This window comes from Mastigoproctus giganteus, chromosome 4, assembly GCF_048544385.1.
Source record: "Mastigoproctus giganteus isolate SK-2022 chromosome 4, ASM4854438v1, whole genome shotgun sequence".
Taxonomy (NCBI): Eukaryota; Metazoa; Arthropoda; class Arachnida; order Uropygi; family Thelyphonidae; genus Mastigoproctus; species Mastigoproctus giganteus.
In genome coordinates, this window is record NC_143578.1 from 147633787 (window position 1) to 147659060 (window position 25274).

At 40.5% G+C, this 25274-nt stretch overlaps 1 protein-coding gene across 1 annotated transcript in view; it reads right to left on the reverse strand.

The window, feature by feature from the left end:
- LOC150087120 (twitchin-like) overlaps positions 1 to 25274 on the reverse strand; it is a 3511780-nt gene that overhangs the window by 283010 nt on the left and 3203496 nt on the right. Inside the window, 1 exon segment of the mRNA XM_090372971.1 lies at positions 17668 to 17785. Coding sequence (XP_090229097.1) covers positions 17668 to 17785 — 118 coding nt within the window.

Genomic DNA, 25274 nt, shown 5'->3' on the forward strand with positions numbered 1-25274 from the left:
GATACAAAGACGAATAGATTAACAGTAGCCACTGGCAGAGGTGAAAGAGATTCTTGCACTGCTTCTATTGGAATGAGCAGAAGCCTGAAAAACAAGATTCAGGATATTTCAGAGACTGCTGGGAGTCATTGCGGTACAAGTAAACACATGGGTTGTGTTAGGGTAGTTAAGACTAGAAATAGGTGCATGTATACTTGCGTGTACACCAATGCTAGGAGTTTAGTAAATAAATTTGATGAATTTGAGGTATTGCTCAAAACATCAAAGGCAGATATTGTTGGGACATCAGAGACTTGGTGTCACACAGATATAAGGAATGCAGAACTGGAATTTGGGGAGTACAACGTCTACAGAAAGGATAGACTGGATAGGAAGGGAGGAGGGGTTATGCTATTAGTTAAGAAATACATAAAATCCAAGGAAGTGAAGCCAGTGGACATCGCAGGACAGTGCAGTGTCGAGTCAGTTTGGTGTGACATAAGCATTGGGAGATCAAAATTGAGAGTAGGAGTGTGCTATAGGCCTAATGACTCTGATGAGTATAATACGAAACTGCACAGGGAAATAGAGTGGGCCAGTAAATCAGAGAGTCTTATAATGGGAGATTTTAATTTCCCAGATATTGACTGGAGTTTGGGGGCTGGTCACTCACACACTAGCAAGGCTTTTGTGGATTTATTGGATGATTGTTTTCTACATCAGCATGTTCGGGAGGCAACTAGAGGGAGGAATACTCTTGATTTGATTATCAGCAGTGACTCTTCATGCATTAAGAATCTGCAGATAAAGGAACCACTAGGTGGCAATGATCACAGTGTGCTGAAGTGGGATTTACTCAAAGAGGTAACTACCATTAGGGGTAAAGGGAAGGGTTATTGCTTTCGTAAAGGCGACTACGATGGACTGAGACAGTATTTAAATTCTATACAGTGGGACCAACTTCCCATTTTGCAAATGCAAAATGGGAAGCATTCAAAGAACTTATCTTGGAAGCTACTAGGCTTTACATACCAACTAAGAAATATTGTTCAAGGTTTAGGCCTAAATGGATGTCAGATGAACTGATGAGGCATATGGCAGAAATGGTTGGTTGGTTTAATGGAAGTTTATTGGCACAAGGGCAACTAAGGCCAAATTGTGCCTGTCACAGTAATTCGGCAAATGGTATATATATATTTTTTATTATTATTTTTTTTTTCCAGTCATATGTCAGATAAGTTCATATAAATGAATTTGTTTTAAAAAATTAAATAAATCGGATAAATTTGCATCATCACTGAGAATATGATTCATCTCTAATGAATTGTTTTGAGTTAAAACAGATTTAAAATTTGTTAGTCGAGCAGCATGATTGTAGGGACACTCGAGGAGAATGTGTTTCACTGTAAGTAGCGCAGAACAATGACGACAGTGAGGAGGTTCATCCCCTGTCAACAAATGGAGGTGGATCAGATGGGAATGGCCAATGCGTGTCCTTGCAAGGACAACCTCTTCTCGTCTGTTTAATCGCGAACTAGATTTCCAGTATTGTGGCTTTTGCTTTATTTGGAAAAGTTTGTTATGGGTCTGTTGCTGCCATACTGATGTCCATTGGTCAACACATAACTGTTTTATGATGAGCTTACAGTCCATATTAGGAATCGAGGCAAGTGAAGACACTGGGTTGATTGGATTTTTTGCTGCTTGATCTGCTTTTTCATTTCCCTGGATTCCAGCATGCCCGGGAATCCAGCAGAATCTTACGTCTGTGTTATGCTCTGTTAGATTAATTAACTCTGCTCTGATTTCTTTCAGGATAGGGTGAGAGTTTGGACGTTTATGTTGTAAAGAGGTTACTGCACTCAAGGAATCGGTATAGATTATTATCTCTTCATTAGACCTGTTTTTGATGTGTTCGATAGCCATTTTTATTGCATGAAGTTCAGCAGTGTAAATACTGGAACTTGGGAAAAGTTTTTGAGAGATTGTACAAGTGGGAAGAACTACTGCAGCGCCCACATGTGTATCAGATTTGGATCCATCAGTATATATTTGCAGACAGTGTTTGTTTGCTGATGCATGAGCTAAATGTAGCTGCTGTACATTTTCATTGTTCAGCGCCTGTTTTCCCCATTTTCGAAAATAGTCATCACATAAAGTTTTAAAAGTGGACCATGGAGGCTCTTTTTCTCCGGTATCTTGGTGGATATTGTCGAGTGGGACACTCCAATACTGAGCAACATAGTTCAATCTGATTCCGGCAGGTTTATTTTCATTTGGTTTATTCCTGTAGAAATTTATGAAAGACGGGTTAAAGAGGTAAGGACAGATATGATGTGAGGGCATACTCCGAAGTTTTGCAGCGTACGTAAGCAGCAGCATCTGTCTCCTTAAGGATAATGGAGGTTCATGTGCGTCAATATATAGACTATGCACTGGAGATGTTCGGAAGGCACCTAGAGCTATTCTAAGTGCATTATGTTGAACGGTATTTAGGGACTGTAATGCTGACTTTCTAGCTGAGTCATATACAGGTGCACCATAGTCTAGTCTGGATCGGATTATGGTTTTATATAAGTGGAGAAGGGAGTATCGGTCAGCTCCCCAGGATATTGCAGAAAGAACTCTAAGGATATTCATTTTTTTCAAACAAATAGTTCGTACATGCTGTATGTGTTTCAGGAAGTTTAATTTCTTGTCCAATATTAAACCTAGGAATTTAATATTGTCACTGACTGGAATAGCATGATTTCCAAGGCGCAATTCAGGATCAGGGTGCAGTTTTCTTTTCTTGCAGAAGTGTATAGCAAAGGTTTTCTGAGATAGTCGGTAGCCATTTTGTAACATCCATGATTGTGTTTTGTTTATTGACAGTTGGAGTTTCCTTTCAATGGAGAACATATTTTGTGAGTGACTGGATATAGTGAGATCGTCAGCATAAAGATAAGTTTCTACTGAATTCGGGATTGCTGTTGTTAGAGTGTGTATTCTAACTGCGAAGAGTGTGGCACTGAGGACTGACCCTTGTGGGACTCCCTCTTGTATGCAGATTTTCGAGAGTGAACTTTGAAAACGAACCTGAAAGGTTCGATATTCCAGAAAGCTCTGAATTAATGATGGTAAATGCCCCCTTAGTCCTAGGGCATGTAAGTCACGAAGGATGCCATGACGCCACGTGGTTTCCAAAGCTTTCTCTATATCTAAGCTCACCATGACCAGATGTTCATTCTTTATGAATGCATTTCGCACATTTGCCTCAGCCTTAATCATAAGATCTAGGGTAGACCTCTTTTTACGAAAACCAAACTGATCGTTGTTCATAGTAGTTTGAGTTTCAAGATACCAGGTGAGGCGACTGTGTACCATTTTTTCCAGAGTTTTACCCAGACAGCTAGTAAGTGAGATTGGTCTATAATTATGCGGGTCTGATTGGTCTTTTTCTGGTTTTGGAATGGGTAGAACAACAGAATGTCTCCAGGAAATAGGAAAATAATTTGCAACAAATATTCGATTGAAAAGTTTTAGGATGGAGGAGCGTGTGCCCTCATTTAGATTCTTTAACATTAGGTAGTATATACCGTCTGGACCAGGTGCACTATTGGCTGAATTTTTTAAGGATTCTTCTAATTCATACATGGTTAGTGGTTTATTGTAAGAGAGGGCTGACTTCGTTCCGAAATTTATTTTATATTTTTCATTTACTGTTTTGGCTTTTAGGAAAGTTTGATCATATGCGGTTGAGGCAGAATGGTGAGCAAAAGATTCCGCGAGGATGTTTGCAATATCCTCTGGAAGGGTTATCTCCTGTCCTTTATGGACAATGATTGGGGAAGGAATAGATGGAAACTTACCAGTAAGGCATCTTATTTTTCTCCAGATAAGTCCTGCACTTGTGTCTTTAGTGACAGATGAAGCAAAACGAATCCAAGATTCCTTTTTAGCTTTTCGCCGGGTGTAGCGAGCATGGGCTTTTAGTTTCTTGTATGTAATGAGATTAGCAGTGGTTGGATTCTTTCGAAACTGATTCCACGCTTTGTTCTTCTCTCTCATAGCAGTGTTACATGCTGAATTCCACCAATAGTTTTTGTGTTTGGATCCTGTATTTGAAGTTCGAGGAATGGTAGTAGCAGCAGCTGTCAAGATTTGTTCTGTGATATGTTTAACGGCGTTATCAATGGAATGATGTTGGATAATATCATCCTCTAGTGTAATACTAGATGCATATTTATTCCAGTCAGCTTTTGAGAATTTCCATTTAGATTGACTACTTACTGGTAAGTTTGTCCTTGTGCAGAGCTTACAGATTATAGGAAAATGATCACTATTTAATGGGTTCTCTGAGACCCTCCAATCGATGTCTGGAAATAATGTGGGTGAGCATATCGACAGGTCTATAGCAGAGGTTGAGCCTGTTGGAAAATGGACATAGGTGTGGGAGCCTGTGTTAAGCAGAGTGAGATTATTCTTTACAAGAAAAGCCTCTATCGTGCGTCCCCGATTGTCTGTCTGAAAGAATCCCCATAACTGGTGATGCGCATTAAAATCGCCCAACAAGCAGAACGGAGAGGGTAGTTGTAGGATAAAGTCATTTAATTCAGTTATCGAGCAGTTCTGATTTGGTGAGATATATATTGATACAAGTGTAAGCGTTTTACCAAGAGCAAGGCGTACTGCAACAACTTCTAAAGTGGTTTGTAGGGGTATACGTCTGGAAGGGATTTTACTATCAATCAGTATAGCTACACCACCATGTGGAGAGATCCTGTCATGCCTGAATATTGTATAGTTTTTAATTGACAGTGTCACTTGCGGAGAAAGATTCGTTTCTTGTAGACAGATGCCTACTGGATGATGCTGATTTATCATGTCGTGAATATCATCTATGTTGGTACGGAGGCCTCTACAATTCCATTGAATCAACTGATCCATTATTTAGTTTTTGAAGTAGGTGTTTCTGACTGTTTTTTAGATCCAATCTGTTTATGGCGTTCCAATTTTATTTTATCTTTTCTCGGGAAAGTGGGTCGTGCAGTATCCATGTCTTCTTCAGCATGTAGTTCTAAAACTGTTTCATCGTTATTAGTTTTGTCATCAATTTCCATATCTGCGGTTAGAATCTTTTGAGGTTTAATATTTCTCCTACTCTCATTATCTGAGTGTGATGGAGTAATAGTTGGTGGTACGGTGACTGGGGTATTATTTGCTTGGTCTTTTACATGTTCTTTAGGGGACTCCAGCGGACTCGCTAGGACAGCTCGTGCCCAATCGGAAATGGATGTAGCTGGTGGTATGGACACTTCAGTTTGACTTCCTTCCGATTTGTGTTTTTGTGTTGCGGCTGCATATGTGAGTTTCGGTACTGAGAGTAAGACTTGTTTCCTTGCTTCTTGGTAAGTCACTTTGTTTTCTATTTTGTACTTTTGAATCTTCTTTCCAGGTTTCACAGATTTTCGAGTAAGCTGGATGGTTACCTTTACAGTTTGGACATACTGATGTTTCTGCTGGGCAGTCTGTTTGTGTGTGTTCCTTAGATCCACAGTTGGGGCACACTGAAACCCCTCTACACACTGTTTGAGCATGGCCAAATTTTTGGACTTGAAGCACCTGAGAGGGTTGGGGATATAAGGTCGAATATGGCAGTTCAGATATCCAGCCTTAACTGTAGCTGGAAGAATTGGCGTAGAAAAGGTCAGTATAACACTGCGAGTGGGAACTAATTCACCGTCTTTCTTGATTTTAATTCGCTTTGCCTGTACAACTTTTTGATCTTGTAGCTCTTGGACTAATTCCTCTTCGGTAACATTTATTAAGTCCCATTCAGACAGCACCCCTTTGGATGAATTTAAGGTGGAATGTGGAGTTACTGTGACAGGAATATTCGCGAATTTTGAAATTCTTTGCAGGGCTTCAGAGTGCCTGCTATTCATTGTCTCTATAAGTAGATCTCCAGAGCGGAGTCTTTTCACCATTTTAGGTGGTCCAGCAGCATTCTCGAGACATTTCTGGATAAGAAATGGAGAAAGTGCACCTACTTGTTGACTTGTTTGAGAATGTATAATAAGAAACAGTGGTGTTTCCTTTTTGGATCCTTCTGTTCTTTGTCTCTTGGGATGGGAACTGACAAAATCAGTTTGATCTGTCCTTGAATAAGTTGAGGCATGAGGCTCAACAGATGGATTACGGACTTCGTGATCCATGTTTGCTCCTTTTAGCCCTTGGCAGAGAGCCTTTTCTGCCAAGATTACCGGCCCCGCCACGGGGAGGCAGGTGCAGTGCCGCTAGAGTGACCAAGCGGTGTAAGTTAATTTGTTAGTTTTAAGGAAAGAAAAAAGAAAGGTGGTTTTCCTTTCTGTAACTTACTTACAGTTCGTAAGAGTAAGTTAACAATAAATAACTTTAAACGTAAGAAAAACTTTCCAAATTAACAAGAACTGTCGCAGTGAGAAAACGCTTTGTAAATAGCTCAGAGAATCGCTCGATCACAATAACGCTTGGCACCCGGGGCCTATGGCAGAGAAGAAACATGCATGGGATACATACAAATTAACACATGACACAGAAGCATATGATAGATACAAGTTGATCTGTAACCAAGTTACAAAGGAGGTTAGGCAGGCGAAGGCAGAGTACGAGAAATCTTTGGCAAGGGATGCAAAGAAAAACAGCAAAGAGTTCTTTACTTATGTAAACTCTAGAAGGAAGGGGATGAATCAGATTGGTCCACTTGATATCGATGGGTCAACTGTTGATGATCCTGCTCAGGTAGCTAACAAACTAAATGAATATTTTGCATCGACATTCACACATGAGGAGTTATTTAGCGAGGGGAAAGCCATGGGTGTATTCAACTCTAACAGTAAGCTAGAGAATCTTGTAATAACTGAGAGTAAAGTGGAGGAGAAACTATTGAAGATAAACACAAGAAAGGCACCTGGGGTGGATGGGATCTATCCAGTTATATTAAAGGAGGCAGCAGAAGAAGTAAGTAAACCCTTAGCCATAATTATGAGAGCTTCCTTGGACTCAGGGGAGGTACCCGCAGACTGGAGATGTGCAAATGTGACCCCAATTCACAAAGGAGGATCAAAGGCTGACACAAGCAATTATAGACCTGTGAGTTTAACTTCTGTTCCAGGAAAAGTAATGGAGGCACTAGTTAAAGAGGCACTGCAGGATCATTTAGACAAGACTTCAGTTATAGCTCGGACACAGGATGGTTTTGTTAAGGGGAAGTCTTGCCTGACCAATTTGATTGGATACTATGATGCGGTCACAAAGGAACTGGATGCAGGGAATAACTTTGATATTATATACTTGGATCTTAGAAAGGCTTTTGATACTGTTGCACATGGAAGACTGCTGCACAAATTGGAGCAGTGTGACATTGGAGGCAAATTACTGCTGTGGATAAAGGGGTGGCTGAGGGGGAGAAGACAGAGAGTGGTAATCAATGGACACTGCTCATCGTGGACTAATGTTATTAGTGGAGTCCCTCAGGGCTCAGTGTTGGGTCCATTATTGTTTTCTGTATTCATAAATGATATTGATGATGGTATATCAAGCTTAATGTCGAAGTTTGCAGACGATACAAAGGTAGGCAGGGTTGTCAAGGACACTACTGACACTATGCTGCTGCAACAGGATCTTGAAGGGTTGAGCAGATGGGCTGAGAGGTGGCAAATGAAGTTTAACATTGACAAATGTAAAGTACTACACATGGGAAACAGCAACCCCAGAGCAACGTATCAACTCTGTGGTACTACACTGACAGTGGTAGAGAATGAAAGGGACCTGGGGGTTGTTGTGCAGGCAGATATGAAGTTCTCTGAGCAGTGCAGACGGGCTGCAAGAGTAGCTCATGGTGTATTGTCAATGATATATAGGAATTTTTCTAGCAGGGATAAGGAGGTGATTATTCCCTTGTATAAGGCAATGGTCAGGCCACACCTAGAGTACTGTATACAGGTCTGGAGGCCTCATTTCAAGAAGGATGTAGAGCTGCTGGAACGAGTACAGAGAAGGGCAACAAGATTAGTGAATGGAACAAAGGGGTGCTCTTACGAAGAAAGGCTTAAGTTTTGCAAATTACAGTGTCTGGAGACTAGGCACCAGCGAGTTGATCTGATAGAGGTGTATAAAGCATTGAATGGTTTGAGCATGCTCAATGCTGATGGGATTCTTCCTCTCGCTCAGAATAATCACCTGAGAGGGCATAAATTCAAATTGAGGAAAGACAGATGTAGGATAGACGTGCGGAAATTTGCCTTTAGCCAGCGAGTGGTTGGTTGGTGGAACAGACTTCCATCCCTTGTCGTGGAAGTTGATAGCCTAAATAAGTTTAAGGCTCAGCTGGACAGGTATTTTGAACGAACAGAGGGGTGAAGTGGAAGTGTTTTTTTTTTTTTTTTTGGCTGATGCTGCATAAGCTTGCTTTCTTGCATCAAATGCTAATGCTAATGCTAAATGCTAATCTTTTTTGGCCATCATGATGTGAAACATCATTCGTTAATATTTTGCAGACCACAGGGAAATGGTCACTATTCAGGGGATTATTCAAGAACGCCCATTCAATAAGTGGGTATAAAGCTGGTGAACATATGGAGATGTCAATTGCAGAGGTTGTTCCGGTGGACAAATGTATGTACGTCTCGATTCCCGTATTCAGGAGTGAGAGATTTTGCTCTTCCAATAATTTTTCAATTAATTTTCCCCGTTTGTCTTGGTGGTGAGATCCCCACAGGGGATGATATCCATTTACATCACCCATGATAACGATTGGGGGGTTGGTAGCTGAGTTACTAATGCTTCAAGATCTGCATATGTATACTCTTGATTTGGAGGAAGGTAAAGTGAGACCAGTGAGAAAGTAAACTCTCCTGAGACTCGTACTGCGACTGCTTCCAAAGATGTTTATAGTTGGAGGAGTTTACATAGAATTCTGTAGTCGATTAAAATAGCCACTCCGCCATGTGCCCCATTGGAAGAAAAGCGATCTTTTTTTATAGGTACCGTACTGCTATGTTTACTTGTGGAGTTAGGTTAGTCTCTTGAAGGCAGACACCTACCGGATGATACTTGTCAATTAAGTCACGAATGTCATCGATGTTACTGCGGAAACATAGACAATTCCACTGTATTATTGTGCGCATTATATTGGGTTTGTATTTGTATCTGTATTTTTGCTAATGGCAGTTTGCTTATTTCGTTCAGGCTTTCATACACGCTGAGGAAGAGTATCCGTCTCTTCCTCAGCGTGTATTTCTAAGATTTCGTTTTCGTATGTATCCATGCGATCACGAACAGCGTTTTTGTCTTCTGTATCTCTATCTTTAGCATTTGTGGATGGCTGGGGGGACAGAAGATGGGTCTGGCGGAATTGTAATTGGTGTGTTGATGGCTTGATTGGAAGTTGTCATTGAGAATGACTTAACTGATGGAATTAAGATTGAGCGAGCCCAATCAGATACAGAGATGTTGGGAGGGACTGTAACAATAGTTTGAACCGCAGTAGTAGAGGTAGCAATGTTGTTGTGGGGGTTTCATGGCGCATAAGCTACTTTGGCTATAATGCGCCTATTCGTTTGTATTAAAGAAAAAGAGAAAGAATCGTACTGTCTTAAAAGTCCTTAATCAGAAAAGATTAAAAATTCTAGTTTGCTTCAGAAAACGGAAAAATTCGGATATATTGGCCTTGTGACCAATAAAATTCTCTAGGGTTATTGGTTGTTGAAGGATAACCAGTGATTGTAGGGTTGAAATTCTATCTTGTTTATAATAGGGGCAGTCAATGAGAATGTGTTTAACAGTCATATTTATATAGCAATGTGGACACCGTGGTGGATCATCTCCTGTGAGTAAATGAAGGTGGGTCAGGTAAGTATGACCAATCCTTACTCGTGAAAGAATTACTTCTTCTCGTCTTGATGTCCGGACACTGGAGAGCCAGATTTTTGGAACCTGTTTAACCTGAAAGAGTTTATTATTAGTTTGGGAATGCCATATTGCTGTCCATTCTGATAGGCATGCAGCATGAATCATTAGTGCATAGCCTGAGGCTGGAACAAGGATATTGGATAAATCTAAGCTGGTTGGGTTTTTTGCAGCTTTATCAGCCAGTTCATTGCCTAAAATCCCAGAATGTGCTGGTATCCAGCAGAAGGTGACCAGTTGGTGGCGTTCTTTAATCTTTAGCAATAATTTTCTAATTTCATTTATAACGGTGAAATTTATCTGAGGAATTACACAAAGCCTTGATTGAGCTGAGGGAATCAGTGTAAATTATTGATTTTAAAGGGCAGTCAGGAGAGAGATTTTTAAAGCTAGTTTAGTTGCGAATAATTCAGCTGAAAAGATACTGAATTCAGAAGGAAGGGCTGCTGATACAATTGCATTCGGAAACACTGCAGCTGCTCCAACTTTTGAATTGGATTTAGAGCCATTGTGTATATTGGTAAAAAATCGATATATTTTTGAGTGTGAACCGCATGAGCTTGTCTGATATTTGATGATTGCAAAATATTCTTTCCCCACTGACAGAGGTAAGTGTCACAGGTCGGTATAGGAGGTGGAACCCATGGTGGTTGAGTAGAAGTTGCTACCTGTTGTACGGAATGGATGGAAACATTCCAAACCTGCAGTAGTTCAAGACCAACTGGTTTTACTATGCTAGGTTTATTTCTGTACAGATTTTCTAATGGTGGATTGAAAAGATATGGCTGAATGGGATGCGAGGCACAACCTTGACACTATCTTGACAGAATACTCCAGCAATAGCAATTTCCTACGTAAAGATAGTGGCGGCTCGTGAGCATCAATGTAAAGGCTATGTGCTGGTGATGATCTAAATGCGCGAAGTGCAATCTTCAGTTCATTGTGTTGAACTGGATCAAGCCAGCGTAATGCGCTCTTTCTGGCAGTCATAAATGGGAGATCCATAATCAAGACGGGATCTGATTAATGCCCTGTATAATCGAAGAAGGGAGGTACGATCTGCACCTCACGTTTGTGCAGATAAAGCTCTGAGTAAGTTTATCTTTTTTAGGCAGACAGTACGTCCTTTTTTAATGTGCTCTAAGAAATTTAGCTTGTTGTCCATGATTAAACCTATAAATCTAATGTTACTAGTGACTGGGATGGAGATATTAGAGATGTGAAGTTCAGGATCCAGATGAAATTTGCGTTGTCTACAAAAATGGATAGCAACTGTTTTCTGCTGCGAAAGCCTATAGCCGTTAAGGATGGCCCATTGCTATATTTTATTTAATTATATCTGAAGCTGTCGTTGAATAGATCTCATATTTTGGGAATGACAGGAGATGGAAAGGTCATCTGCATAAAGGTAAGTTTCTACGGTATTTGGAAGTTGTTTAGTGATAGAATCTATTCTAAGGGCGAAAAGAGTGGCACCAGTACTGATCCCTGTGGAACACCTTCTTCCTGAATGAAAGTTGCAGAGAGGGCATGTTGGTATCGAACTTGAAACGATCTAATGTGTAGAAAATGTTTTACAAATACAGGAAGGTTGCCCCGCAGACCAAGAGAGTAAAGATCTTTTAGTATGCCATGCCGCCAGGTGGTATCAAAAGCCTTCTCTATATCTATGGAAACCATTACTAGATGTTCATGCTTAATAAAGGCATTACGAATGGCAAACTCAGCCTTAACCATAAGGTCCAAGCATGACCTGTTTTGACGAAAGCCATACTGACTATTGCTCATTAACTGTTCTGACTCAATGATCCAGACGAGTCTACAGTGGACAATTTTTTCTAGAATTTTGCTGAGGCAGTTTGAGAGGGATATCGGTCTATAGCTATGGGGATTGGTTGAATCTTTTCCAGGTTTTAGAAATGCCAAAACAGTAGAATGATGCCAAGAAGTTGGATAGACATTTTCTAGAAAAATACGATTGTAAAAGAGCAGAAGGAGACGCAAAGCTTTGTCATCAAGATGTTGTAGCATGACGTAATAGATTCCATCTGGTCCGGCAGCACCATTGTGGGCTGTTCTGATGACATGCAAGAGTTCGGAATATTGTAGGGGTTTGTTATATGGCAGAAGGAAGGCAGTTTGGAAGTTAATAGGGTGCTGTTCTGCAGTGTTTTTAATTCTCGGGAAAGGTAGAGTATAAGCTGCTGCCGCTGAGATTTCAGCAAATGTGTTGCCCAAAGCATTTGTAACATCTAAAGGACTAGATAGATCTCGCCCATTACAGGACAGAATTGGTGAAGGTATGGTAGGAAACTTACCAGAAACCTGTCTGATTTTTTTCCATATTATTTTAGTGTCAGTGTTTTTGTTAATGCTTGATGCAAAACGGATTCAGGATTCTTTCTTGGCTTGCCTTGCCTTTGTATGAAACGTGCTTTTGCATTTGACTTCTTATAATTTATTAGATTGTGTGTTGTTGCCGAAACAAATTCCAGGCTTTATTTTTTGCTTTTTGGCTTTTGTGCATTGCTCATTCCACCAATAATTATAATGCTTACGAACCGAGGGATTTTATAGTGTTGTGTCTTTAGCCACATTTCACGACTGGAATTTTTCCCAGTTTGCTCGGGCAAATTTCCATTTTCTGCAGGGTTGATTGGGAAGTGATCACTACCCGTTGGATCATTTAAAACCACTCTATGGTCGGGACCAGTAATGGAGAACAAATGGAGATATCTATGGCTGAGGTATGTCCATTTGGGAGCTGAACGTGAGTGCGTGTGCCAGTATTGAGTATGGTGAGGCTCTCAACGAGTCGACCTCGTCTATCTAATTTAGAATCGCCCCAAAAGGAGTGGTGCCCATTGAAGTCCTCTAACATACAGAGAGGTGGAGGTATCTGTATAAGGAGGTCTTCAAGATCTTTTAAACAGTAAGTATGGTTTGGCTGTAAGTACATTGATACTAATGTAATTTTAATATGGAGAGTTATACGTACAGCAACAGCTTCTATTTAAGTTTGAAGTGGAATATATTTAGTTGGGATCTTTTAATTTATCAGAATTGCTACACCACCATGGGCAGCATTTGTTGTATTACAATCCCTTCGATAAAGGCAATAGTTCTTTATCGAAGGAGAAATTTGCAAAGTTAAGTAAGTTTCCTGAAGACAAAGGGCAACTGGAGAAAATCGATTAATTAAATCTTGGATATCGTCTGTATTGCAACGAAAGCCTCTGCAGTTCCATTGTAAAATACAAGGCATTATTTGTGTTTAGTTGATGGAGATGATTCTGACTGCTTTTTTAAGGTGACTGATTTATGGCGTTCCAATTTCTGTTTGTCTTTTTTTTGGAAAACTGGCCCACCAATGTCCATTTTTTCTTCTTCTTCGGCATGGATTTCTAAAATAGGATCTTTCTAAAATAGGATCTGCCATCTGTGTCCTGAATATTTTTCATAGCATTTGTGCTTGTAATACAAGATGTGGTAGCAATCACTGGTGGAGGAGTTACCGCTGGTATTGTCAGAGGTGTATTATTTGCTTGGTCTGTGGTCTTGGATTGTTGCTTGTGTATAGTTGGTTGTATCTCAGAGAGGACATTTCTAACCCAATCAGAAATTGATTTATTAGTAGGGACTGTAACATCAGTTTGAACGAAGACTGCTTGATATTTTTTTACAGCATTTGCATAGGTAATATTTTGGTTTATAGTTGGTGCAACTAGTTTTCTTGCTTCTTGGTAACTGACTTTGTTTTCAACCTTGTATTTTACTATGTTTTTCTCTGTTTTCCACTTTTCACATGTCTTGGAATATACAGGATGGTTGACTTTGCAATTTGCACATGTGATTTTTGTAGCAGTACAGTCATTTTGTATATGGTCTGAGGACCCACAGTTGGGGCAGGCAGGAATTCCTCTACATACAGCTTGAGAATGCCCATACTTTTCGCATTTATAACATCTTAAAGGGTTTGGGAATGTATGGGCGAATGCGACAAAATAAATAACCTGCTTTTACAGAGGAGGGTAAGTTTGGCGTATTGAAGGTGAGAATAATATTTCTTGTAGGAGTCAGTTGATTGTCTTTTTTTAATCATTATTCTTTTCGCTTCAATTACGTTCTGTCCCTGCAGTTCTCGGGTTATTTCTTCCTCGGTGACATTTAATAAATCCCAACTCGATATGACACCTTTACATAAATTTAAGGTTGCGTGAGGAGATATTTTTACAGGAATTCCAGCAAAGTCGTAGAAGCTTTTCAGAATGTCTTTGATTCATGGTTTCTATAAGTCTCCTGATTGCAGTCTCTTCACCGTCTTGGGAGATCCTGCTATACCCTCCAGATGTTTCTGTATAACAAAGGGAGACAATTTACTCGTAGGCTGGTTACTGAGAGAGTGGAAGATTAAGAAAGATGGACAGGGTTGCTCCATCCGATCAGTCTTCAATCTCTTTGGATTGTCGCTATTCATGTCAATATGGTCTGTATTTGCCTTTTTTGCTCCTTTTCGCCCTTATCAAGAGGACTTTTCTGCCAAGGTTTCCAGCCCCGCCATGGGGAGGCAGGAGCAGTGCCGCAAGGAGGCCAAGCGGTTAGAAAGGTTAGTTGCTAGTAAAGAATATAATATATATAACAAAAAAGGTGAATTTCCTTTCTCTGTCCTTACTTGATACTTTACAAGTGTAGAACTTATTTATGATAAATAAACTGCTGATATAAAACGATATAACTTAAAAGGAACTTTTATCTCTCAGAAAGATCACTGTTTGATTCGCACTAGATACGCTTGACCTCGAATTCGCTTGGCACCCGGGGCCTAATATAGCACATCTCTTTTTGTTGTTGGACAGTTGCTGCGTATGTGCGTGTTACTGCAATTGGCGATATTTGTTTCAAGACACGTAACTTCATGTTCGATTTTGTACTTCTGAATCATTTTTTCTCTTTTCCATGTTTCACGCTCTTTGGAATAAGCTGAGTGAGTGCCTCTACAGTTTGGACACTGTAAAGACTGTGCAGAACTTGCGGTACGGATATGATCTTTGGACCCACATGAAGCACATACTGCAGCCCCTCGACATACACTCTGTGAATGCCCAAATTTTTGTCATTTGAAGCATCTGATAGGGTTTGGTATGTACGGTCGGACATGACAGTTCAAATTTCCGGCTTTTACAGAATTTGGTGGATTTGGCGAATTGAAAGTTAGTATGATGGTTCTGATTGGAAGCAAAGAGCCATCCCTTTTAATTAGGATTCTCTTGACCTGAATAGCGTTTTGATCTGAGAGTTCTTGTTTAATTTCTTCCTCAGATACATGAAGAAGGTCCCATTCTGTTATAACTCCTTTTGAATAATTTAAGGTGGCATGAGGTGACACTTCTATGGAAGTTCCTCCAAGTGTTTTCAATTTAAGTAACTTCTCAGAGTGCTTATGTTGGGTTGTTTCAACAAGCAGGCCACCTGATTTTAGCCTGCGAACCATTTTTGGTGAGCCAGCAGCATTCTCTAAACATTTCTGAATCAGAAAAGGAGAGAGCTTGCTGACTGGCTGGTCAGTCAAGGAATGTATTATAAGGAAGTGAGGCCAGATATTCTGGTCTGTATCCTTCTTTTGTCTCTTAGCATAGGAAGGGTTGTGACCTTCCTGCTCTCTAGAATGTGTTGGGGTATTGATCCCACAAGAGTCAGTATTGGTATAGTCCATTTTTGCTCCTTTCAGCCAGCCCTTGGCAGATTAACTTTTCTGCCAAGATTTCCGACCCCGCCAAGGGGAGGCAGGAGCAGTGCCTGGTGTGACCAAGCGAGAAGTAGAGGGGTTAGTAATAAACTATGAGAAATAAAGAAAGGTGGCTTGCCTTCCTTGCTTTGTACAAGTACTTTTGTAACAAGAGCGGATATGAAATAAATAGATTTCTTATCGACAGGAAAGTAAAAGAACTGTAAATCACTTTTGGAAATCGCACTGGAAGCACAGAGAAATCGCTTGGCACCCGGGGCCGTGCAAGATTAACTGGCACGTTATTTATCTTTAGCTCTGAATCAGGATGAAGTGACCGAAGTTTGCAGAAATTAGTGGTAGTGGATTTCTGTTCAGCAAGATGATATCCATTGCGTAAGGTCCAAGATTGAATCCTCGTTAAAGCAATTTGTAGCTGTCTATCAATAGTATTCATACTTTGCGATTGCAGGATATGGTGGGATCTTTAGCATACATGTATACTTCAATCGTTTTTGGAAATTCTTCCAAAATATTGTTGACCTTAATCGCAAATAGGGTTGGACTCAATATGGAACCCTGTGGGACACCCTCTTCTTGAATGTGAGATGTTGACTGCATGTTTTTTATATAGGACTTGAAATGTACGCAATTTTAAAAAGTTATGAATTATTAAAGGGAGATGGCCTCTCAGCTCCAATTGATGCATATCTTTAATAACACCATGACGCCATGTGGTGTCAAATGCTTTATGAATATCCAGGTCGACCATCACTAGATATTGTCTCCTGACGAAGGCATTACGAATGTTGGATTCAATTTTTACAAGTAAATCTAGGGTGGACCTGTTTTTAAGGAAGCCATATTGGTGATCAGAAAGGAGATTTTCGGAGTGTAGAATCCAGGTGAGCCTCTTATGCACCATCCTTTCAAACCCAAGTATTTTTCATTCTCCAGTACTCTGAGTGTATAACCACACAGTTAGTACGTTACTCTGGGGTTACTTCTATCCACATGTAGCACTTTGTTACTTGTCAATGTTAAACTTCAGTTTCCACCTCTCAGCCCATCTTCTCAACTTTTCTTAGGAGGTATGAAAAGCCTAGTAGCTTCCAAAAAACCCTTCACATTACCCCTGATGCTACCATCAGGGGTAATGTGAAGGGTAATGTGACATCTTTGAGTAAATTTCGCATCAGTACACTGTGCTGACCGCCACCTAGTGGTTCCTTTATGTGCAATAAGATCAAGAGAAGAGAATCAGATCAAGATTGACTGAAGCAACAAAAGAAATTAAAAGTGGTATTATAATTTTTTTGTAGGACATCATGTTTACAGATAGCAATTGTGCTAATCGCTCCATGGGGCTTATAAAAAATTAGCAACTATAAATGTTCACTGAACCAGTAACAAATGGAACAAATTAAGAATCGATTAAATTTGAAACATGTGAAAAAGAGGGGGGTGATGGAAAAATTAAAGAGCCTTAAAAAAAGTATAGAGTAATAAATATTATTTATTTCTAATTAAATTGAACAACTAAGTTTAGAGAACATAAAACTACAGAGTTTTATTAAGCATTCTGTAATGTCATATCCTAGGAATTAATTCATAAGAAGATAGATAACTATATTTACTTTTCACTTATATTAATCACAGAAAAAAAATCGAATGCACCTGACATGTAATGCACTGCATACATTACTTAACTTGTTTTAAAAAAGGGGGGAGGGGAAGGTTTCTTAATTGCTTGTTCTCCTGTGTAGTAGATGATTTAAGAAGTCTGCAGCGTTTTTCTGCAAACAAATTGTAGTGAGAGAGAGAGACTATTAGTATACATTTAAGTTCTTTTGGTTTCTGTACATTTTCTGAACTGTGAATTGAAGTCAACAAAATATAATCAAATAAACAAATGTAAGCGGGGGTATTAGTATATCATAAAAGAAGCTGGCTTGGTACCCTGGGCTTTAGTTAATTAACCAAAAGACCTTTTAGTTTATATACAGTAATTTTTTAAACATTTAAATCCATACCATGTAACAACTGCAGGAGCTGCTGCTATGATTCTACTGTAAAATTTAGCAGCCTGTCCTTCATATGCAAAAGTACTCTGAGGCCTGATCACAAACCTGGGAGCTGCTTGTCTGCGATCTGAAATACACACAGAGAAAAGAATCAATTAATGAAATAAATAACAATCATTTCAGTGAAATTCAAAACATAATATCATATTAATTTAAATGTTCCCGTCCTTTTATTAGTATGATATATTGAATAACAAAAGAAAAGACCATATCCTAATTAAATAGGAAGTAATTAAAATGCAAAAATCGATCTAGAAGAAATAAAATATAGGGTCAACATGAAAGGATTACTTTTTCGTTATTATTATTAGAGGAATTATTATTTTCAGGAATATATGTTTTTATTATTATCGGTGCCGTTGAATAAATAAATGCTGATTGGTTGGTTTGTATTTTATTGGGGCATTAGCAACTAAGGTTATAATGCGCCAAAGCCAGGTCATATATAAAAAATTTAAGCTTTCAGTGACCTAATTAGTTAGGTCACTATGTCAAGATATATAATAACATAGGCATAAAAAGTATAAAAGATATATCATCAAATAAATAACAACAAAAGTTAAATTTTAAACATGATTAAAAAAGTTCACCGATTTTAAATAGCTAAAAGCAGCAGACATAAAATCTGACTGAGTGTATAAGGCACAGCCAGATGACTAAAGGCGGTAAAATAAAAATCACGCTCGTGTCTAAAACGTCGACACTCAGTTAAAATATGACGAATAGTTAAAACGGTGCCACTGTTCTCGCACATAGGAGAGTCATATGTCCTCAGCAGAAATGCATGTGTAAGATGACTGGGTCCTATGCCGAGGCGAGCTAGAACAACTTCCAACTTCGGTGTTGGGTCCACTGTTGTTTTGTATATTTATCAATGATATTGTAAAGGTATATCAGGCTTAGTGTCGAAGTTTGCAGATGATACAAAGGTTGGTAGGGTTCTTAATGACAATAATGGCTGGTTATTGGAAGTTTAATGGCGCATCAGCATCTAAGGCTATCTGCGCCAAGTCTAAGGTAATAAAATATAAATATGTAAAAATATAAAATAGCGTATCTAGTTAATATATTATAAACAAAAATATGGCATTAAACATTTACAATATGTTAAACATTAGGGGAATCTAAATAAAACTATGTAGATTAATCAGTTGTAAAAATCTGAATACATCTGACACATTGTAATCGTCGGATAAAATCTGCCTGAGTGTATAAGGCTCAGACAGATGGTTAAAACATGAACGGCGTTCATTACTAAAATATGTACATTCGACTAAAATATGACGGATAGTTAAAATTGCTTTACAATGTCTACACACAGGACAATCATCAGCCCTCAGCAAATACGAATGGGTCAGGTGAGAATGTCCTATGCGTAGCCGATCAAGAATTACTTCCTCCCGTCGGACCCTGCGCTGACTAGAATGCCAAAGCATTATTTCTGGCTTAATTTCATTCAGCTTGTTGGTAGGGCACCCATTCCAAGATTCTTGCCAACGCGCGCATAATTTTTTGTAGATCAGTTGCTTGCAGTCTGTATAGGGGACTGACAAGCGGATGTGGCTTTGCTGATTTTGCTGCTGCATCAGCTAAGTCATTGCCTCTGATACCAACATGGCTAGGGATCCAGCAAAAGCGAATATCGAAAGTTAACTCTAAGAGGGAGTGTAATATTTGCTGCACCCGACATAACACTGGGTGAGTGCTTCTCACATTGGATAAGGCCTGTAATGCGCTTAGAGAGTCCATATGTAGCATGCACTTTTGGTACTGGTGGGTTTTTATATGATCCAAGGCCAGTTCTACTGCGTGTAGCTCTGCAGTGTATATGCTACATTCACTTGGAATACGACACAGATTGTTTTGCTTGGAAAGACACAAGCAGATCCCCCAAACTCTTCAGATTTCGAGCCATCTGTATAAACCGGCAAGAATTCAGAGTGTTCGGCAAGGTGTGCTGTAAAGAGTTGCCGATATATACATGACGATGTGTTAGCTTTCAGCCAACTCCTAAGACTGAAGTCACAAGACGGAGATCGTATATTCCAAGGGGGAAGATCTTGCTTGACTGACGTTGATATATTATCCAACGTGAAGCCAATATCATGAACTAGCTCTTAAATCCTGATACCAAAAGGCCGACTGACAGTTTTACGCGTATTATATAGATTTTCCCACCGTTGGATGGTCCACCTAGGATGGTCAGGCAGGGATTTTATTTTTATAGCATATTGTAACGACAATTGCTGACGTCGAAGCATCAATGGTGGTTCATTGGCTTCAACGTATAGACTTTGGACAGGCGAAGTACGGAAAGCCCCCGTGGCAATCCGAATGGCTTTATGGTGGATTGGGTCAAGCCACCGGAGTACAGAAATTCTAGCAGAAGAATAAGCTTGGGAACAGTAGTCAAGTTTAGAGCGAACAAGTGCTCTGTATAGACGCAATAATGTGCTTCTATCTGCTCCCCAAAAGTTGGAGGAGATAGCACTGAGCATGTTCAAACCCCTCATGCATTTTGCTCTAAGCTGACGGATATGGTGTAGGAATGTCAGTTTTTTTATCAAAGATAAGTCCCAAAAATTTTGTTTCTGCCACCACAGGAACTGGATTTTGTCCAAATCTGAGTTCCGGGTCAGGATGTAGATTCCGTTTGCGGCAGAAATGCACGCAAACGGACCTTTGGACAGAAAACTTAAACCCATTGGTTAAAGCCCAGGAACTAAGGTGATTGACTGCTTGTTGCAATTGTCGTTCAATAACTCTCATGCTACAGGAGTAACAAAAAATACTAAAATCATTAACGTACAAGGCACTATTTATTGATGGAGGAAGCTGTTTTGTAATGGAGTTAACTTTGACTGCAAACAGCGTAACACTGAGAACAGAGCCTTGGGGAACTCCTTCCTCTTGACAAAAAAGGCGGGACACACTGGATTTAACACGAACCTGGAAGAGTCGTTTAGATAAAAAATTCCTTATAAAAACAGGGAGGTGGCCTCTCAGACCAAAAGAATAGAGGTCTTTTAAAACACCATACCTCCAGGTTGTGTCATAAGCTTTTTCCATGTCAAAGAAGACTGATACCAAGTGCTCACGCTTTAAAAAAGCATCGCGAATCGCTGTTTCCAGTCGGATTAAATGGTCCAAAGTGGAACGATTCCTTCGGAAGCCGCACTGAATCTTGTTCAAATGGTTGTTTGCCTCAAGGTAATATATGAGGCGGGCATTCACCATTTTTTCCAAAATCTTACATAGGCAACTGGTCAGTGCAATTGGACGATAGTTGCTAGGAATTTTGGGGTCTTTTCCTGGCTTTGGGAAAGCGAAAACGGTTGTTCTACGCCAAGAAACAGGAAATTGATCCTCCAAATAAATTCGGTTGTAGAGATGTAGCAACAGCTCTAGAGAGTGAGATGAAAGATGTTTTATCATCTCCTACTGAATTTCATCTGGCCCTGCGGCACTCACTTTCGAGGTAGCAAGTGCAATGGTTAATTCCACTTCACTAAAAGGCAGGTTATAAGTTTCGGCTTTGCTTGAAGGGAAGTTAAGTTAAGTTTTTGTTTCTCCACTTTCTTCTTTAAGACTAGAAACTCAGCAGAGTATGAAGTTTCAGCAGATATAGTGGAGAATACTTCTCCTGGAGCGTTGGCAATAGCAGTTGGGTCTGCTAATGTACAACCATTATGTTGTAACATAAATGAAGGGACTGATGTGTATTTACCCTTCATCTTCCGAATTTTATCCCAGACGACTTTGGCACTGGTCATCTGGTTAATTGAGGATGTAAACTTGACCCAGCATTCCTTTTGGCTCTGTCGGCGTATAAATCGTGCTTTGGCACGGGCACGTTTAAAGGCTATAAGATTTGCGGTAGTGGGGTAACGTCGGAATTTTCCCCACGACCGATTTTGTATCTTTCTTGCTTCTTTACAATCTTGGTTCCACCATGGCTTTGGAAAGCGTGGAAATCGGGAGGATGTTTTTGGAATTGCAATTGCCGCTGCGTGGATAATACACTCGGTGATATACTTCACTGCTTCACCAATTGACTCCTGTTGAATTTGTACAGGATCCAATTCAGTGAGCTGTGAAAATTTACTCCAGTCTGCTTGATCATACTTCCAACGTGGAGTTCTAAATGGATGACAGGGTTGTCCATCCACTATGGTAGATATTACGGGGAAGTGATCGCTTCCATAAGGATTCTGTTCTACTTCCCAGAAAGCAGAGGTAGCAGACAAGGCGAGCAGATGGAAAGATCGATGGCAGAGAAAGTACGGGTAGGTGTATGGTAATAGGTGTTAATTCCCATATTTATTCCCGTTATTGTCGAGAAAACGTTCAACAATACGACTTCTTTCATTAGTTTCTGCACTACCCCACAGGGTACTATGTACATTAAAGTCTCCAAGAAGAAAAAAAGGAGAGGGCAATTGCGTAATAAGATCGTTGAAATCTACCTGGGATTTGTGTGTGTCCAAGGAGGAAAATAATTAGAACATATTGAAAGTAAAGACCCTATTGCTAAACGAACGGCTACTGCTTCTAAGTTAGTGTTCAATTGAACTTGTGAGAAAGGGGTTTGGTTGCCCACAAGGATTGCGACTCCTCCATGGGCCGGGCCATCCCGTTTCTGTCTTTATGAACAGCAGTAAAATTTCGCAAGATGGGGTCATCATTTGCCTTTAGGTACGTTTCTTGCAAGCAAAAGCAAACAGGTTCGTATTTGCGCATTAGCATTTTGATATCCTCCATATTTCGTCGGAATCCACGACAATTCCATTGCAGTAATTTAGCCATTATTACTTGGAATTAGTGGAACCGTTGACTGGCTTCCGAAGTGATGCGGGTTTTGATTGACCCGCTTTGGGTTTTATTCTGCCTTTGGGAAATTGAGGGCGCCCAATATCCATTTCTTCCTCCGGATGAAGATCCAGAATAGATTCTTCCACACTTTCAGCTTCTTCCTTTCCCCCTGTACCTCACTAATAACAGGTGGGGTTTTTGTTGGAGGTGATTTTCCTTTAGGTGCTACTTCCTTAGTTGGTATTGAAATGGGAGTAGCGACTTCTTTATCTTGCTGTGCTTGTGTCAACAAGTATCTAGCTTGGAGTGCAAAAGAATCACATGGCGATATTGAAATATCAGTTTGCGTCGAAATTGAAACCTTCCTCAAAACTGCTTGTGCATACGATTTTCCAGTGTTTGCTGGTGTTAACTGTTTCTTCGCTTCCATATATGGAATGTTCTGTTCCGTCTTGATTTTTTGAATTTGTTTTTCGTCTTCCCATCTTTGGCATGCTCTTGAATATGCAGGGTGTTCACCGCCACAATTCAAGCATGCTGGTTTTGAGGCAGAACATTCCTTTGTGTCATGTTCTTTTGCTCCACAGCGGGCACAAGCAGGTGATCCACGACATGACATCTGAGAGTGGCCATATTTTTGGCATTTGAAACATCGCAACGGGTTTGGAATGTACAGCCTTACAGGACAGTTCAGATAACCAGCCTTGATGGAAGTAGGCGGTTTGGGTGTGTTAAATGTAAGGATAAGAACCCTAGTTGGGACTAGATTTCCCTCCTTACGCATAAATATCCTCTTAACGGCTGTTACACCTTGATTTCTCAGTTCGGTGCATATCTCCTCCTCAGATGTTTCAAGGAGATCCCACTCGGCAATTACGCCACGCGATGTATTCAATGTCCTGTGTGGTGATGTCTTAATTGGAATGCCCCCAAGAGATGTTGCTTGGAGAAGCAATTCTGAATGTCGCACTGAGGAAGTTTCTACTAAAAGGTCACCCGATCTAAGTCGTTTTACCGACTTCAGGGACCCTGCCAGCCCTTCGAGACCCTTCTGAATGAAGAAGGGCGACATTTTACCTATTTCCTTTTCACCGGTAGAATGTATGATAAGGAATCGAAGTACAGGAGGTGGTGCGGCTTCTGTTCGGTGTTTCTTTTTTGATGATACATTACCTTCATCAATTTCAGGTATGGACCTCGTAGAGGCCCCAGAGGGGTTTGAAAGATTTAAATTACTCATAAGAGTAAAGAGAAAATGTCTGATGCCTAAGTACCTCACCCACCACCGAGCCCAACGAGGGGACGCCCACTCGTGAACTAGCAGGTACTGCGTACACGAATGGGACGCCCAGTTTGCTTAGAGCATCATACCTACGTTACCAATAAGTCTTTATCCCGTCCCAGGACCAAAGGGAGGGAGACCTATTGGAACGCAGTTGACCCTAACAGTAAAAAACCACCCGCCGATTGATCCCAGTCGGGCAGGTCCGGGACCTCCCGTCTTGTCAAAGCAGGAGCCAAAGTGGTGTATTAAGGCTGGGCCCCTCAACCACCAGGATCCCCCTTTCCGAAATCCACGGGTCGCGGCGCACGGCTGCACACGCCGGATTCCAAAGATGTAACCCTGGAACCAAGGTATGGGCGTTATATCCCAGTGATGCTGCTGGTTTTCCAGATTAGCATCACTGGGAGGTCCCCTCACCACGTACAGGTGCCCACGTCGAGAGGGACAATAATGGCAGAGCTACTGCAAGAGGATCTAGAAAATTTTGGAAGGGGGGGCTGAGAAGTGGCAACTGAAGTTTAACATTGACAAATGCAAAGTACTGCATATGGGTAGAAGTAACAGCAGAGGAACGTACCAAATGTGTGGTACTACACTTAAAGTGGTAGAAAATGAAAAAGACCTGGGAGTTATTGTGCAGTCAGATATGAAGTTTTATGAGCAATGCAGAGAGGCTGCCAGAGCAGGTCATGGGGCAGGTCAATAATATACAGGAACTTTGCTAGCAGGGAAAAGGAGGTAATTGTCTCTCTGTATAAGGCAATGGTAAGGCCACGCCTTGAGTACTGCGTACAGGACTGGAGGCCTCATTTTAGGAAGGATGTAGATTTGCTTGAGCGTGTACAGAGAAGGGCAACAAGATTTGTGAGGGGAATGAAGGGATCCTCTTACCAAGAGAGGCTTCTTAAGTTCTGCAAATTGCAGCGGCTAGGCACCTACGAGGTGATCTGATTGAGGTGTATAAGGCCTTGAATGGGTTAAGCACGCTGAATTCTAATGAGATTCTTCCACTTGTTCAGATTACGAACCTAAGGGGTCATAAATTCAATTTGAGAAAATACATATGTAGAATAGATGTGCAGAAATTTCCCTTTAGCCAGCGGGTGGTTAATTGCTGGAACAAGCTTCCATCTGTCGTTGTGGAAGTTAATAGGTTAAATTAATTTAAGGAAATGGTTGTGTATTTTTTTTGGCTGATGCTGCATAAGCTCATACGCTTGCTTTCTTGCATCACATGCCTCTATTGCTACTACTACTCTCTGTGGTTCCTGCACAGACTAGACAGCCAGTGTCGGATTACAGGCTTTATCTGATAGAGCTTGCTCATGCCAAGATCGTTGCCATTGGGAGAGTAATTTGGCATGTATTAGAAGCCCGTAGTCTGTATAGAGGACTAAACAGGCAATAAGTGTTGTGCGGTTCTGGCCACAGCATCTGTCAGTTTATTTCCCCTGATCGC